Source organism: Schistocerca piceifrons, chromosome 10, assembly GCF_021461385.2.
Source record: "Schistocerca piceifrons isolate TAMUIC-IGC-003096 chromosome 10, iqSchPice1.1, whole genome shotgun sequence".
Taxonomy (NCBI): Eukaryota; Metazoa; Arthropoda; class Insecta; order Orthoptera; family Acrididae; genus Schistocerca; species Schistocerca piceifrons.
This window is the reverse complement of record NC_060147.1, coordinates 87,274,490-87,292,486: the sequence shown is the minus strand read 5'-3', so window position 1 is coordinate 87,292,486 and position 17,997 is coordinate 87,274,490. Positions and strand designations below refer to the sequence as shown.

The window sequence follows — 17,997 nt, the reverse complement described above, 5'->3', positions numbered from 1 at the left end:
TGGCGACAGTAGGATCATTCCGCTGTCAGCTTCAAATGCTGGTTCTTTAAAATTTCTCAAGAGTACTCCTCCAGAACAACACCGCCTTCCATCCAGGGTTTCTCATTTTTTTTTACAGAGCATCTCCGTAATACTCACATGTTGATCGAACCTACCGGTAACGATTCTAGCAGCCCACCTCTGAATTGCTGTCGTGTCTTCCTTTAATCTGAGCTGGTGGGGATCCCAGACACTCGAGCAGTACTCGAGAATTAGTTCCACTAGTGTTCTACGAGGCGTGTTTTTTTAAGTAAGTACCGTTTTGAAATTAAAAAAAAAGACGTGCTAAGATATCTCAATAATTTTATTTTTACATGAAAGCCTGTACCTTAATCTACTTTTCTACATAATTTTCGTCAATATTGAGGCACTTGTCATAACGATGTACCAGTTTTTGAATACCCTCCTCATAGAAGTCTGCCGCCCGACTTGTTAACCACTGTTTTGACTTCGTCGTCTCTGACCGCCCAGGTGTTTCTTCAAGCGCAGGGACAGATGGTAGTCACTGGGCGCAAGATCAGGTCTGTACAGAGAATGATCTAGAGTTTCCCGTGGAAAAGATGTGATGAGATCTTTGGGCTGATTCGCCACATGCGGACGGGCATTGTCTTGCAGCAAAACGATGCCCTTGCTCAACTTCTATGGACTGTTGGTTTGATTCTGATGTGACGCAGGCCACCCATGTTTCATCACCTGTAACAATTTGGCTTCAGAAATCATCACCGTCATTGTGGTACTGCTCAAGGAAAGTCAATGCACTGTCTAAACGTTTGGTTTTGTGCACATCCGTCAACATTTTTGGTACCCAACGTGCGCGCAATTTTCGGTAATTCAAGTGCTCGGTTACAATGCCATACAAAACACTATGAGAAACATTAAGAAAGGCATCCCGCAAGGAGGAAATGGTAAAGCATCTGTTTTCCCTCACTTTATTGTCCACTTCCTGCACCAAACTTCCATTAATGTCCGAAGGACACCCACTCCATTGTTCATCGTGCACATTTGTGCGGCCATCTTTAAATGCTCTCACCCACTTTCTTACCATTCCATCACTCATAATGTTTTCTCCATAAAATGCACAGATCTCACGATGAATATTGACCGCTTTTAGGTCTCTAGCACTAAGAAATCTTATAATAGCCCGTACTTCACAGTCGGCGGGACTCACGATTATCGGAGGCATCTTAAACACTCAGTACACAACTTAAACAAGGAGGAATCAGACTGTAATGGCGTCAGTGCGTAGATTAAGGTACAGGCTTTCATGTAAAAATAAAATTATTGAGATATCTTAGCACGTCCTTTTTTAATTTCAAAACATTACTTACTTAAAAAAACACGCCTCGTATATGGGACCTTGTTCACAGATGAGCTACACTTTTCTAAAACTCCCTCAAAACACTGGAGTTGACCATTCACCTTATGCACAACCATCCCACGGCTGTTCCATTTCATTTTACTTGGCAGTGTTATGCTTAGATATTTAATCGATCTGACTGTGCCAAGTAGCACATTAGTAATGCTGTATTCGAACATTACTGGATTGTTTTGCCTACTCATCTACATTAACTTACTTTTTTTTATTTTTATTTTTTTTTTTTATTTTACACACACACACACACACACACACATTGAGAGCCAGCTGCCATTCATCAGACTAATTAGAAGTTTTGTTTACATCATCCTGTACCCTCCTACAATCACTCAACGATCACACTTACACATACACCACGGCATCATCAGCAAAGAGCTGCAAATTGCCGCTTGTCTGTCTATCGAGTCACATATACAGAGCATAAGCGTCGTCCTATCCCATTTCCCTTTGGCACTCTCGATGACAGCCTTGTGTCTGATGAACATTCACCATTGAGGACAGCGAACTGGGTCCTGTTACTTAAGAAGTCTTCAGGCTACACATGTATCTGAGAACTCATTCTATATGCTCATACCTTTAACAGTCTGCAGCAGGGAACTTCATCAAACACTTTTCAGAAATCTAGGAATATGGAATCTGCTCGCTGCCCTACATCCATAGTTTGCAGGACATCGTATGAACATGGGCAAGCTGAGTTTTGCACGGATGTGGCTTTTTGATCTCAAGAAACTTCACTATATTTGAACTGGGAACAAGTTCAAGAATTCTGTAGTAAAGGGATGTTAAAGATATTGGTCTGTAAGGATTGACTGTATGAGGATGGCAATGCAACCTGTGACAAAGCAGTATCTGAGAGGCAATAGCTTGTGGACAACAACTGTCCTGAAATGGACTGGCCTGCTCACAGTCCCAACCTGAACCAAATGCAACACTTTTTGGATGAGTTAGAACATTGACATCACTCCAGACTCCATCATCCAACATCACTACCATCTCTGGTTCTGGCTTTTGCAGAAGAATGGGCTGCCATTCTTCCAAATACTTTTGATCATATAGTGCATATTGGTGAATTTTTGCTTGACACCTATTTGTAGTAATGCTTTAGATTTAGTTAAGTGACAGATCTTTTAATACCAGACAAACCCAGACTCCACTGACAACATTTTGAAGTTTCATTGGGGATAAGAGACCATAGTACCCACTAACTTGTTACAGAATAATAATGTAATTGACTTATTTGGTTTTTTAATCCAAAATATTCTATAAAAATACCTTTCCAACAGTGAAAAGCTTTTAATATGCAACCATCAAAATGTAAAACTCGTAGCATATAGTAATGCAACATCCCTCATAATGAGATAAAAGTGCTGTGACGTGGTTGAGAACAGCTTAACGTAGAAGCGTCATATCACTGTTCCAGTTTACTCAGTGAACTCAAATAGGGCCGATTATTCGTCAGTAAACCTACCCGTACTGCACTGTATCACAGTTAAAGTACAATTGACACTTCCACGTAAAAAATCCTGAGACAGAACGGAGTAGTACTAAACACGAGCTTGAGGGCAAAGAGTAATGTGGGCATTACTGCCGTCAACAACAAGTATTAGCCGACACGAGATTACTGCACTTGGCCTCCTGTGGCCATTGTCAGAAACATGCAGTGATGAAACTTCCTGGCAGATTAAAACTGTGTGCCAGACCGAGACTTGAACTCGGGACCTTTGCCTTTCGCGGGCAAGTGCTCTACCAACTGAGCTACCCAAGCACGACTTACGCCCTGTCCTCACAGTATAACTCTTCCATTTGGTGTGGAGGGCATGTGAGACAGTCAAATATGCCCAGACTTCAGAAAGAATGTAATACTTCCAACTGCACAGATATCAAGTGCTGACCAGAGTGAATGTTACTGAACTACCAGTTTAATAAGTACTGGTTGCAAAATAGTAACACACATTCTTTACAGAAGAATGGAAAAACTGATAGAATTTGACATCAGGGAACATCAGTTTGAATCCCGGAGAAATGTAGGAATACGTGAGGTTAATACTGACCCTACATCATCTCTTGGAAGACAGGTTAAGGAAAGGCAAACCTAAGTTTATAGCATCTATAGAGTTAGAGAATGTTTTTGACAATGTCAACTGGAATACTCTCTTTCAAATTCTGAAGGTAGCAGGGGTAAAATACAGGGAGCAAAGGCTATTTACAACTTTCATCACAGTGACCAGACGACAGCTATAAGTGTCGAGGGGCACGAAAGGGAAGCAATAGTTGAGAAGGGAGTGCAACAGGTTGTAGCCTACTGTAAAGTCATTTAATCTGTACATTGAGCAAGCAGTAAAGAAAATGAATGAAAAATTTGGAGAAGGAATTAAAGTTCAGAGAAAAGAAATAAAAAAAAAAAGTAGATTTGCTGATGACAATGTAATTACAGTAGAGACATGAAAGGACAATGTCTTGAAAGGAGGATATAAAATGAACAACAACAAAAGCAAAACAAGAGTAATGGAATATAGTCAAATTAATATGATGATGAGGAAATTAGATTAGGAAATGAGACACTAAAAGAAGTAAATACATTTTTCTGCTTCAATAGCAGAATACTTTATGTTGGCCATACTAGACAGGGTATAAAGTGCATACTGGCAATGGCCACAAAAGTGTTTCTGAGGAGGAGAAATGTGTAAACATTGAGGAGAAATGTAAGTGTCAGGAAGTCTTCTCTGATGGTATCTGTCTGGAGTGTAGCCTTGTATGAAAGTGATAAGCACTCCAGACAAGAAGAGAATTTTTTCAAAAATACTATCATTGATTCCAAAGCCATCACTGCCAATTTTGGATCTAGATTCTTGAAAAAGTCTCAGAATTTCTTCATAGTCGAACTGTTCCCCATTTTATGACAAACTTTTGTGATCAAGCAGCACACCACAATGCCAAATGTGCAGGACTGTGTCTGTTATATGCTTTTCAAGTTGTGTAGCACTGTCTGGAAGAAGGAACATTCACCTAGCAGTTCTCCGGAGCACTAGAATAGCAAACAACTGACTTCATGCTGTCACTACTTGGAAATAGCGCACAGGAGCATGAAGTAATAATTGGGGAAGCTTGCACTCTTAGATTCTTCTGAGCACTGACTGTTACAGAAATCACAGTGTGCCAGAAATTGTTACAGGCTGTGTGTGTTGTGTTAAAATGTGATGCAATAGAAGAAAACTGAAGATTACATGACTAGATCACAAAAACGTGTGAGGGGGGTAATGAAGTGAATTGGGCAGAAAAGAAATATTGGACACAACTTGACTAAAAGAAAGATTGGTTGATAGGACACATTCTAAGTCACCGAGGAATTGTCAACTGGTATTGGAGGGAAGCGTATGCGGTAAAAATTGTAGACAGAGACCTAGGGATGAGTACAGTAAGTAGGTCCAATGAACGCAGTTTTCAATAGTTCTTTCGAGATAAAAAGGGTTGCATGAGGAAGACTAGCACGGCTGCCTCAAACCAATCTTCGGCTTGAAGACTACAACAACAAGAAAACATAGTTTACTTAAGAACAACCAACGTCTCCTCAGTGGGAATGAATGCGCATTGCTACACTAGTAAAACATATTTATAAATAATTTGTCTTTTACAAAAAGAAAGAGTGAGAACAGAGCGTATTCCTAAAATTGAATTTGTTTTTCAACAAATGTATATTGTTACAGCCATTGCTCAGAACTAGCAAAATAGACGAAATTATGACGGTAAATAAATAAAATTAAAAATACTCCAGGAGGAAGATGCTGTCATTTCTAAAATACTGCAGGATTGTGGCCGCAAGAAAATGGAAAATAAGGCACTTTACCTTCACATGCTTCGGGAAGCCAGTTACGACTTTATGACATTTATTAACTCTCCACACGGTGACAGAACGAAATTATTCAGCCGCGCTCACAGAGACCCGTCTGCACCGGCGTCGCAGAACGTGGCCGACATTTTGCACTCACGAAGCCGACCCCTCCCGGGTGAAACTGTCCGCTGCCTCACCTGTGGATTCTCGGTAATGTGGATGCCCGTGGACGTGTGGCCATTAGGGATGCGACCGTTGCTCAGCACCGGACGCTTCACTCCGTTTGTGTGACCGTTCGGGTAGCCGCCCTGCAGAAACCAAACCCAAATCAGATGAGACGATCACGATACACAGGAGCGCAGCAGTGCGGAATACAAACTAGCCGACATGTGCGCAGTTTTGTGAGAGATCGGATGGTGAGGCTGGTATGTGAGGCGGTGAGAGAGGACCCAAGTTATCCACAGACAGGCCACCAAAGAAAATTACTAGGGAGACAGCCCAGTTACAGCATTCGGCAAAAAGACAGTGTCGATCGAGAGAAAAGGTTATACTCACTGCAAGAGCTTCTACAACTGGGATAAAAGTAGGTTTAATTAACATCTTACTCAATGAAGAATTTACGGGGTTCTGGATAACTAATTCAGTGCTGAACTGCACTTCAGTATTAGCAGTAAGGTGAAGACATGCAGCGTATACAAAGGATACTGATAGGAAGGAGGGGAACACCAGAGTTAATCATGTGTGGACAGATAAAACTGGTATGTTCCTTTAATATGAAAACAATGGGAACAGTAGGTACTTGTGAAAATAGACGTCTGATAAAAAAGTTATGTGTAACCACTTACAAGCAGTTCAGAAAGATCGCAAATGTACAAATAAGTATAGTGGAACAGAAAGGATATTGGGAAATGACAGGCAGAGAAGACATCACTATTATCACAGCTATCAACAAAGGATCTATCAGTAAAGATATGAACAATTACACATAGGTCTTAAAATGCCTTCAAATTAAGAAAAGCAGTACAGCTGTTTTCCAGCTATCTAGCTTATTTATATCAACTATTGTCTATAAAAGGAAACAACTACCCAAAATGATATTACATCCAAATATGAGGATCATACAATAATTATACAGACAAAAACAAATAGCTTTACATTAGAAATGGTTTATTAAATCAATAAGGTAAACTCTCTATCTTTTTACACAATCCAAACCAACTTCTATGCACTTATCTAATCTTCTTACAAGTCTTCTAATTTCGTTAGGAAAGAATCCTTTATTTACATCTGGATGACAATTTTGCATTTTTTAACCCCTTCATTGCCATTTAACTTGCTGACAAAGCTTCTTTCATGAGACCAAACAGATAAAAATCCAAATGGGCGAGGTCAGCAGGATGAGACAGAAGCTTCCAACCCACTTTGCCAAAAGTTTCACGTGGCAGTTGTACCGCACGAGGTCAAGCATTGTCTTGAAGCAGCAGCACGCATATCCTCTGCCATTCCAGAGTTTCCTCTTCAGTGTAGGATTGACTTTGTTCTCAATAGTGCCTGAGAAGTATAGGCTGTTGTAGTGTGTTGCTACTCGAAAAGATTACCGTATTTACTCGAATCTAAGCCGCACCTGAAAAATGAGACTCGAAATAAAGGGAAAAAAAAATTTTCTTGAATCTAAGCCGCACCTGAAATTTGAGACTCGAAATTCAAGGGGAGAGAAAAGTTTTAGGCCGCACTTCCAAATCGAAACAAAGTTGGTCCATTGTAATATGAGACACAATTTAAGTTGAATGAATGACGATACAGCTACAGTAGTTTGGTTCGAGTCGTAAGTTTAGCAGCTAAGCTTTACCAGGTAGCCGTTGCTATGCGTCAGGGGCTCCGTCCGAATTCATACGGGTACCCTTCCTTTTTTACGTGCTTCGCCTGGTTTGAATCAATTGCTTATTTTGCTTTGATCTGATAAGTGCCGTTTTCTTTGTTATAGGTGTTTACGTCACTCTAAGCTGAAAATGCAATACTATACTGTCATGCATTGTTTGTCGCATTCTGATAGTGCGTGTTTACAGCCTGTCGCCGCTCGCGGGATGGCTTGCTTTTGTGCGCGCTACCGCCGCTTACAATTTTTTAAAAAAAAAAAAAAAAAAAAAAAAAAAAAAAAAAAAAAAAAAAAAAAGAGGAGGAGGAATCGTCTCATTAGCAAAACAAAGGCAAGAGACTGCTATTTGTTGTTACTTACACTGCTGCTTTCTGTGATAACGATCAACAAGAACCAAACAATAGACTGCGTATGATGGAACATGTTCTGATTGAGAGTTAGGCGAAAATTTTTCTCCGTTTGAAAATCTTTGCGGCCGCTTCTTTAGTACATCAAATTCTGCACAGAAATTAGTCATCTTAGATTTAAAAATCTAGTCAGTTGCCGTGCTTCGTTTCTGGCTGTATCACTATTAGGCATGAGAATAATACGAATATAAACATGACACGATGCGTATATTCTTCTGCATTTGCTGTTGTCTCACTCTATTTTTGTAGTTTATTAGGCAGACAGGATTTAAATGAGATAGCAGCAAACACGAAAGAATACATGACAAAATGTTTATATTCGTATTATTCTTATGGTGAAGAGAATACTGCATGCGATTCACATTTCATCAGTTTCCTATTAGCAACCATCTCTTCTAACCGGGTACGAAAAAATTCAGAACGTAGAGTTGGCCATATTGACAAACATCCCAAACAGTCTTGCCAGTCGGATTTTCGTAGTACATTGAAATTCTGCTACATTCGGAGATGAACAATACGGAATTAGTATTTACTTCGTTGGGTAATGTATGAAAATGCAGTGGTCGAAACTCGGGGCAGAGAAAAAAAAGCTCGTCTTCCACCCTTTTTTTTTTATTTATTTACTGACGCAGAGGTTTTGACGCCAGTATTTATCTTTGTGCCTACAAAGCATGCCTGTGTAGCGCTACATATATTCGACGGCAGAAGTTAGTTGTGGCGGTACCTACCAACATTTTTCAGAACTTCCGCTTCCTTTGCACTCGATTCTAAGCCGCAGGCGGTTTTTTGGATTACAAAAACCGGGAAAAAAGTGCGGCTTAGATTCAAGTAAATACGGTAAATAAATAAATCTGACCATGGACACTCTGAAAGGTAGTCAGCATAATCTTCCCACCCATTTTAATTATGTGTGGGCTGGAGAGTCAGGATGTTTCCACTGCATACTTCAACACGTGAACTCTGGATGAAAATGATGAACCTGAGTTCCATCACAGGCTGAAATCCTGTCAAAAAAATGCGTCTTCTTTGCTACTGAAATGATTTTTGAACTTGGTGCAAAAGCAAAACCTCTGTTCTGTGTGAAGGACAGTAAGCTCTCTGAACACACACCCCATAACTTTCGCAGTAATTCAGTTCAATTTAGATGATGGAGTGAGTTGTGCCAATACTCATTCAACATTCTTTTGCAACACATTCTTGCTAGTTAATAAGTTGCATATTGCATGGATTATTTTGCACAATAAATTGTATGACGTGAACAAGTCATTTTACATTGATCTTGCAAATTAATCTGTACATATGGTTACATACTGAACATTTATATGGAACTTAGCTCACCCCCTAACCCCATTCCTCCTCAGATAAGTGATCAATATGAGATGGCAACGCAAGCTCAATAATGTGAATGGATGCCGGGAGCAGTGCTTGTTGGTTACTCTTTTGCTGCAACTTTTAAATTTTTCCATTCTTGCGTAAAGGCTTACACAGTTTACGCAACTACTGCCATGCTGTTTCTTCATGCAAGAGAATACTTCTGATGGTTGTATATTTTCCAAAAGTTAAAACAGGATCACAGAATGCTATTCTTCAAAAGTATTTTCATCACACAGGCATGACATTAAAACTGAGTGCTGGACCGAAACTTGAACTCGGGACCTTTGCCTTTCGCGGGCAAGTGCTCTACCAACTAAGCTACCCAAGCACGACTCACGCCCTGTCCTCACAGCTTCGGTTGGGAGAGCACTTGCCCACGAAAAGCAAAAATCCCAAGTTCGAGTCTCGGTCTGGCACACAGTTTTAATCTGCCAGGAAGTTTCATATCAGCACACACTCCGCTGCTGAGTGAAAATCTCATTCTGGTTAAGTCCTTAAATATTATGTTTACATAAATATTAATCCAACAGATAAGTAACGCTGTTCGCAAGGTAGCCAACACAAAACTTTCAATTTCCTGCCTTCAGTAACCATGTTTGTTTGGTTAATTATTGACTGGCTCTCATACACACAAGGAAAATGTCTAAACGTCTACTGACCAGACAGCAACAGACATACAACAAATGAAACACTATCTAGCTTTGTGAAGGAAGGTTATGTATCTCCAGTTCAAGAGATGAAAAAGGATTAGGTTAATGGGAATTGACAGATTTATCTGCGCACCTGCATAGAAATGTCACAGCTGACTGCCCATACCACTTTTACAATACAGGGCACATCACCACAATATGGACATATTTAAAAGTTTCTCTAAACAAAATTTTGCTAGTGGCACATTAAATAAATTATTTTATATGGTAAGCGGGGGACTTTTACGTGGTAAATGGGAAGGGGAGGGGGGGGGGGGGAGCTATAGAGGATAATCATTTTACTTCAGATAATGGCTTCTGATCTAAATGTGAAGTGCATGCATGCACGATAAAATGTATCTGAGTTCATGATGGTGAACTGCCTCGATGGCAGTCCTTCTCCCATCTCACTGAAGGGATTTGATTTGTTCGAGAGATTATCAACTCAGCTCTTTATATACTGACCCAGATTTAAATAGTGGTTGTTGGGAGACTAAAAGTCCTTAGAACACAATATATATAGATTATCAGACAACCAGTTTTTTACCAAACAGCTACAGGAGCCAGTGAACCACTCTGCACAAAAACATGTTGAATTCCAGATGCCAATGTTTCCAGGCATAGCTCCATAACACTCACATAAACTTCATTTGTGACATTTCCATTGGTTAAAAATAAATGAGGGCCATGAAGACCCTCACTGAACACAACACTTAGCACTCAAAGACTTCGGGGAAATTTTGATCTGGCAACAGACTCTGGACTGTGTGCAAGCCAGCAGTCATTTTCCAAATTAGATTTTGCATCCACTGTAAAAATTTTTTCGTTAGAAAAGAATATGATTCACGGCATGACATCATTTTTCAATGTACGTAGAAGCAAATTGCAACAACACACTCACTTTGTCCTAGCAGCCTCTGAAAGGACTTATCAGTTGGAGTATTTCTACAGATGATCCTCATCAACAATTCTACCATTAACGATTTGCTAATGTTGGTAATCTTAACCAAAGTAGAAAAGATTGCCTGAAATTATCTGAACTCTGGTGAAGGAGCCCTACTTTGGACGGCTTTACGCATCTTCCTGATGTTGTCTTTTGAGTTACGCTTCCTATACAGTACTCTGAAATTTTCATTTAATTGTTCTAATGCCAAATAGTATGCCACAACATCAACAAAAGCAAAACAAGGATAATGGAATGTAGTCTAATTAAGTCGGGTGATGCTGAGGGAATTAGATTAGGAAATGAGGCACTTAAAGTAGTAAAGGAGTTTTGCTATTTGGGGAGCAAAATAACTGATTATTGTCGATGTAGAGAGGATATAAAATGTAGGCTGGCAATGGCAAGGAAAGCGTTTCTGAAGAAGAGAAATTTGTTAACATCCAGTATTGATTTCAGTGTCAGGAAGTCATTTCTGAAAGTATTCGTATGGAGTGTAGCCATGTATGGAAGTGAAACATGGACGATAAATAGTTTGGACAAGAAGAGAATAGAAGCTTTCGAAATGTGGTGCTACAGAAGAATGCTGAAGATTAGATGGGTAGATCACATAACTAATGAGGAAGTATTGAATAGGATTGGGGAGAAGAGAAGTTTGTGGCACAACTTGACCAGAAGAAGGGATCGGTTGGTAGGACATGTTCTGAGGCATCAAGGGATCACCAATTTAGTATTGGAGGGCAGCGTGGAGGGTAAAAATCGTAGGGGGAGACCAAGAGATGAATACACTAAGCAGATTCAGAAGGATCTAGGTTGCAGTAGGTACTGGGAGATGAAAAAGCTTGCACAGGATAGAGTAGCATGGAGAGCTGCATCAAACCAGTCTCAGGACTGAAGACCACAACAACAACAACAACAACATCACAAAATGCAGATTCTGTGTATCTGGAGAGGCAATTTGTACCGGCTGCCAAAGATCTTGTGTGAAGGCCTTTGATAATCGTGGCTCTTTTTCCCTACTCTGATCAGCATCTTGCCAATTTGAAACTACAACACTTCAATGCCAACAATTGACAATACAGAGCCTCAGCAATGACATATGTTGAGAACATAGTGTGGTAGGGAACTCAAATTTAAATGTGAAAATATATTTGTAGGCACTGTCATCAATCTTTTGAGCATTTTGATGCAGCCCACCACACATTCCTCTCTAATGCCAACCTCTTCATCTCAGAATAGTACGCACATCCAATGTCCTTAATAATTTCTCACATATATTCCAACAACTGTCTTCCATTAAAACTTTTACCCTCCACAGTTCCCTTTAGTACTGTAAAAGTTAGTCCCTGATTTCTTAAAAGATATCCTATCATCCTGTTCCTCTTTTGTGTCAGTGTTTTCCTCACTCCTAATCAGTACACCTAATTTTCAACTCCTCATCTCAAACGAATCTCTTCTTATGCAGTTTCCCCAGTCTGATTCACTTCCATATTGTGCTATGCTCCAAGCATACATCGCAAATTAAGACATCTGTTTAAGATTGGTAAACTTCTTTTGGTCACGAAAGCCCCCACTGCCTATGATAGTCTGCTTTTATGTCCTGCTTGCTTCATCTGCCACAAGTTATTTAGCTTCCAAGGTTGCAGAATTCCTTCACCTTGTCAACTTCACGGTCACCAACTTTGATGTTTAGTATATCACTAAGGTCATTTCTGCTACTCTACATTACTTTTGCCTTTCTTCAGTTGACTCTCAGTTCACAGTGTGAGATCATTAGACTGTTCATTCCATTCAACAACTCCTGTAATTCTTCCTCAATTGACTCAAGATAATAATGTCAACAGCACATCTTATCATCTACATGCTTTCACCTGGAATTTTAATCCCTCTCTTGAACCTTTCTTTTATTTCTGGCAGTATTGTTATAATGTGACTTAACACTATGACTGGCAATCCCAACAACTGACGGGACAAGAAATTTTTGGTAGATTGCCAATCCTGTCAGTTGACAGTGTACAATTTCCTCCGCTTTTAAATATGAAATAATGTACCCTATAACAGCTGATAGATTGTGGAAATGTGGTTTGTACGTTAGCAGGTAGATCGGTTCAGTTGTATGGAATCAAATTAATGGAGGGCAGCAGCTGTTTGTTCAGTAAGGAAGTGAAGGTCAAAGCTTCAAGTTTTCCTATGAATGACAAAATTTTGCTTGAAATGGAGGAAGATGTTATCCACAGTAACAGTGAGAATGACAATATCAACGATTCCTATGGTGACTGTGACTTTGTGCAAGAAGAAATTGTTGAACTTCAAATGAGTATTTCTCATTTTTCATAAAATGTTTATTGAAACAAATGTTCACACTTTTTTGATGTTTTTTTTTTTTTTCCTTTCCTCAACTCTGAAACACTTTATTGTTATCGGTTCAGAAAATTAAGTGGGTCATGGGCAAAAAGCCACGCTTCAGTGTGTCACCTCAAAAAAAATTATACTATGAAAAAAAGTGTGAAATAATTTATAATTATGGTGTTGTGATGTTTCTTTTCAATCCCTGAAAGTAGAATAGTAGATTATTAGGTCTAGAATGGTAATAACCAATTATATTGACTGTAGTACACTTTTGTGTGTTCTGCAGATCCTCACATTCATAAAAATGTATGAGGAAAAACTAAATATTCAAAAAAGTAATCCAGGAGAAGAAGTTTCAGTTTTCATAAAGGGTTAATATTATAGTTAAATGTTGGCAAGTCATTGCACTAAAATGTATCGAAAATTGATAAAAAAAACTGACATTCCTAGAAACTTAAAAGTTTTACAAGGCAGCAGTTTAACTGTTAAAATAAGTCACAATTGTTACATGCGTTAGTATTGGTCACAACTTGAAAAAAGCTTATGTGCTGAGCCAATGCTTTTTCCAGTAGTGGGCATTTCATGCGTGATGAGAATGGCTGGCACTCACAGCTGTGAGCTGTATTCCCGATGACATTCATTGCTCATTTCTTACTGGTGGAGTTTGTCTCTGAACTTCTTAAGTCCTCTGACACAGCACTTACACATCGGCCATACTGTGGGTATCATTTTGAGGTTGAGCTTGCAAATAGTGGAATGCAGTCCTAGTATCCACATGGGAAATGGCACACACATTACTGTGTTACGGTTTAGTCCATGGGGTTAAACCAGCACACATCACGTACAGTGAATGACATTCTTGACAATTCAATCTGACGGAAAGGGGGAAAAGTGTTAAGCAGGTTGTTTGAGCAGCTTGCAGACAAGGTACCATTCGCAACAAGAGCAAGGAATCGTGTTGCACCTCGCACAGTCTGCAGGCCAATTATGAAGTGCAGATTGGAGACACACGGTTGACAACCTATGGAAGTTTTGAGTCTCGTCACAAAGTGTGCTCGAATAGCCCTACAGTGAACACTCTCGATAAGCGGGAAAGCTGGGTTCAATTTGTGATTCGGGACAAATTTTCATTGTCTTCATTCCATTATACAGCCAATGGTAGTCCATATTCAAAACTGCAAATACATTCCATATGTGCATAGGAGATGATACTGAAACCAGTACATGAAAAGATGGACCTCTTGTCAATACAAACAATGCTCTTGTTTGGCCAGTTCTGCACGAGCCATTACCCTATCTGTACCCCGGTCATGCAAGCTCTCAGCCTGCAAGATTACAACATTACTGTCCTGCCAATGAATTCTAAGATGGAATGCTGAGGATCTGCAGTTCACAGCTTGCATTCAATTTATGGGATTCACAGAGTGTGGTACATTACACTATCTGGTCCAAAGTATCAAGATACCTCTATGTAATGTGGAATTGACCGCTAGATGTCACGAGAGACAGACCCGACAGTACAAAAGGAGGCAGGGTATACATCAGTCAGACTTAGAATGTTGAGTAGTCATTGGATGTCACCTGAATAAGAAATCCATCAGGGGCATTTCAACCCTTATAACACTGCCCAAGTCAGCTGTCGGTGATACGATCGATCGTGAAATGGAAATGTGAAGGAACAACAACCACCAAATCGTGACCAGACACACCTCATGTACTGACAGAACACAGACTGTCGAGCAATGTGGAGGGTGATTGTAAATAATCACACGAAATCAGTGGAAGGACTAACTCCAGAGTTCCAAAATGCTAGCAGGAGTCCAGCTAGAACAACGGTTGTGTGTAGTGAGTTAAAAAGAATGGGACACACAACAGTGAAGCAACTCTTCATACCCCACATGTTTCTATAATCGGTGTTGAGCAACACTTGAGGAAGTGTAAGGAGAGATGCCAATGGACAGTGGATGACTGGAAGTGAGTGATTTAGAGTGAGGAATCATGCTATTCCCTGTGGCAATCCAGTGGGAGAGTTTGGGTTTGGAGAATGTAGCCTGCCATCACGTGTGGTGCCACCAATGAAATGTGGAGACAGGTGGTGCTATGGTATATGACACCCCCCCACCAATGGTTAAGGTGTGGAATCCTTACTATGCTTAAGAAAACACTAAATTCAGAAGGATATGAAAACTTTTTACTACATTGTGTACTGCACAGAGCAGAAGATTAGTTCGAAGACAACAGCTGTTTGCATCGGCACGATAGTGTACCTTCCCACAAAGAAGAATATGTGGGGCAATGGTCTGTGGAGGATAATATTCCTTAAATGGACTGGCCTGCACAGAATCCCTGTCTTAACCCAACGGAACAGCTTTGGGACGAGTTCAACTTTTGACTTCGCTCCAGACCCCAGCATCCGACATCACTACGTTCCCCTGTTTTGATTCCTGAGGAAGAATGGGCTACCATTCCTCCGCAGACAATCAGACACATCACTGAAACTGTACTCAGCATAGTTCCAGTTGTCATAAAGGCGAGGGGTATACACAACCATATTAATGCCCACTAAGAGGTGTCCTGATGTCTTTTTTTTTAGACAGCATAAGCTACCAAAATAACCACAGATGAGTGGACACAAACTGTCGACCAACCCGGGAAGTTTGTCATCGAGTCACTTTAGTATCATTGAGTCGGGGGGATTTGGGGGTGAAAGACTAGCCGTGACATACACTTTATTGGACAAAGTAACATGTGCTGTCTAGCACCGACTGTTGCACGGCAATTTACTTGCAGCATTGTAGAACATTAACACCATAAAAAGTAAACGGTTAATTGAAAGCTATGTTCTGTGTAGGAATTACTTCACTATATGAGTTAAAGTTTCTGTAATCAGGCAAAAAGAAATCTGAATGCCTTGTTGCAACAGGGGTACCACCTATCTTCTAAGCCACATACAATAGTACCCAACACAAACATTTAATAAGTGATCGATTGGTCAGGGCCTCCCCATTCACCTACCCTTAGTCCCTTAAATTTCTGTCTGGGGGGAAATTTAAAAGCATTGGTGTATGTTCAACCCACAGACATTATGCACACATTACAGGAACACATGTCCCGTTCAAGAGACTAAATTCCAAGACAGGCAGCTGTACTCGCACGAGGTTGTGATCCGCTCAGGGGGAGGCTGAACATTATCTAAAAATGAGGGATAACCACACTGACCAAATTCTGTAGTGTCAACACATGGCTATTGTAGAACAGAATGTCTCGTATCTCGGCGAGTATTTGTTTCCTGTTATATATTTAAACAAGTTTTTTCCTGATTTTGACCAATTCCGTATTCTTTAACAATCGAGGATACTTTTTGAAACATCCAGCACGTTCTGAAATGTATGTTGAACACATGTGCTTTATCAACATTTATCATTATTATCTGTGTTACATCTGTTTGCAAGCTATGTTCTGTGTGCAGATTACTTCACTGCACGAGTTGTAGTTACTGTAGTAAAGAAAAAAGAAATGACAAAAAGGACACTGAATGCCTTATTTGAAGAAGTCAGAAACATGAAAGCATCAACAGCTGGGGAATTTGCTTGCATTTTTCATAAATGCAGTTTCAACAAAAACGTTTTCACTCTCTGTTCCAGAGGTCAATCCAATGTGACCAAGGTTTGACAGTGGTTGCGGGAGCTGTTCAGAAGTCATCACAATGGAACTAAGCTGCCGTGATGTGTGCTTGCAGAAGTCTTCCTGACTTTTGACTGAGGAACCGTAGTTGAAATGTCGACAGGGCAGTGTGAGGCATCTGTAATTTTTGCAATGGAGATATATTTTGCATCACATCACCATCTCTGATGAAATCTGTGCACACTAAAAACAAGATGTTAAGAAGTGGAGAAGGACGGGTGGACTAACTCCAGCAGAAGCTGATACCTGTCAGTTGGCAAGCTGTTCACCACAGAGTTCTCTGGTTTGCACAGTTTTTTGCATAAAGATTTTTTGGACATGCATTGTACCATTAACAGAGCATTACTGTCACTTTTCAAGTGAGGCTGTCTCAGTATAACAAAGAGTGGCACAGAAATGGTTAATTTTCCACCATGACAATGCACCATCCCACCCAGCTGCAGTCAGTTTGTTCCTCAGGTACCCTATTCTCCAGATTTAGCTTCAAGCAATTTCTTCCTATTTCACAACATGACAGGGTGGCACAGTGGTAAGAAATTTTAATCTAATGAGGAATTGACCTCTGTCATGAGCAAGCATTTCACAGAGCAGAACAAAATTATATTCACAATTTGCTCACCAATTAGAAACTACATGCTGCAGCGGGAACCGAACCTGAAAACGAATCCTCGCCAGTCATAGAAAGTGCTCTTGCTGAGTGTGTCTTGAGACGTATCTGGATAACTCACAGTTTAAATTCTGTGAATGTCTCTCTCTTACTTTCCACATTTCACAGGGGCTATTTCTGTTACAATTAAAAACTATTTCAAAATTCACAGGACAAAATAGAGTCTCTGATATGAAATACAGCAGGGATTTCTTCTGAAAAATTGTTACTTTGCTACTTCTGTAGCTAGAAAGAGTACACAAGTACCACCAGTCACATATATAACTTTTATATATTGATTTTTTGCACATGCATTATGGCATCAATGCAAGGGATTGATGCCACCTTTTAAAGAGTGTGGCTGGTTTGCTTTTGTCACAAAATGATTCAGATTCAGAACCAAAGATGAAGGATATTCTCCTTATTCCCCCTCCACTTCCTACTCTACTCAAGCAGCCTCCTAACAGCACAGTACTATCATCAAAGGCAGTTTCCATTTCTCTGGTCGAGTGGAGAGACGCGTTGTCTTTTCATTTTAGGGACCCCTCTTCCATAATCCCAATTTTCACGAATAATATGGGGATTATATGATATCTGTCATAACAGGATAAAGTCATAATTGAACCAGAAATTTTTTTGCTCTTTTTTTTTTTTCTCCAAAAGCATCATCAGTGGTCACTGCAATTGTATAGTGATTTTGTTTCCTTTTTGGTTTAACAATATCACATATAGTTTTCATGGTGAAAATTACTTTTTAGTACATGAGGTTTTCTTTTGCATCTTATATTA

At 39.9% G+C, this 17,997-nt stretch overlaps 1 protein-coding gene across 1 annotated transcript in view; it reads right to left on the bottom strand.

Annotated features, from left to right (window-relative positions):
• Window positions 1-17,997, bottom strand: part of LOC124718713 (protogenin A-like) — a 416,220-nt gene that overhangs the window by 12,237 nt on the left and 385,986 nt on the right. The window contains exon 18 of the mRNA XM_047244333.1: window positions 5,441-5,551. Coding sequence (XP_047100289.1) covers window positions 5,441-5,551 — 111 coding nt within the window. The remainder of the gene's footprint in view (window positions 1-5,440; window positions 5,552-17,997) is intronic.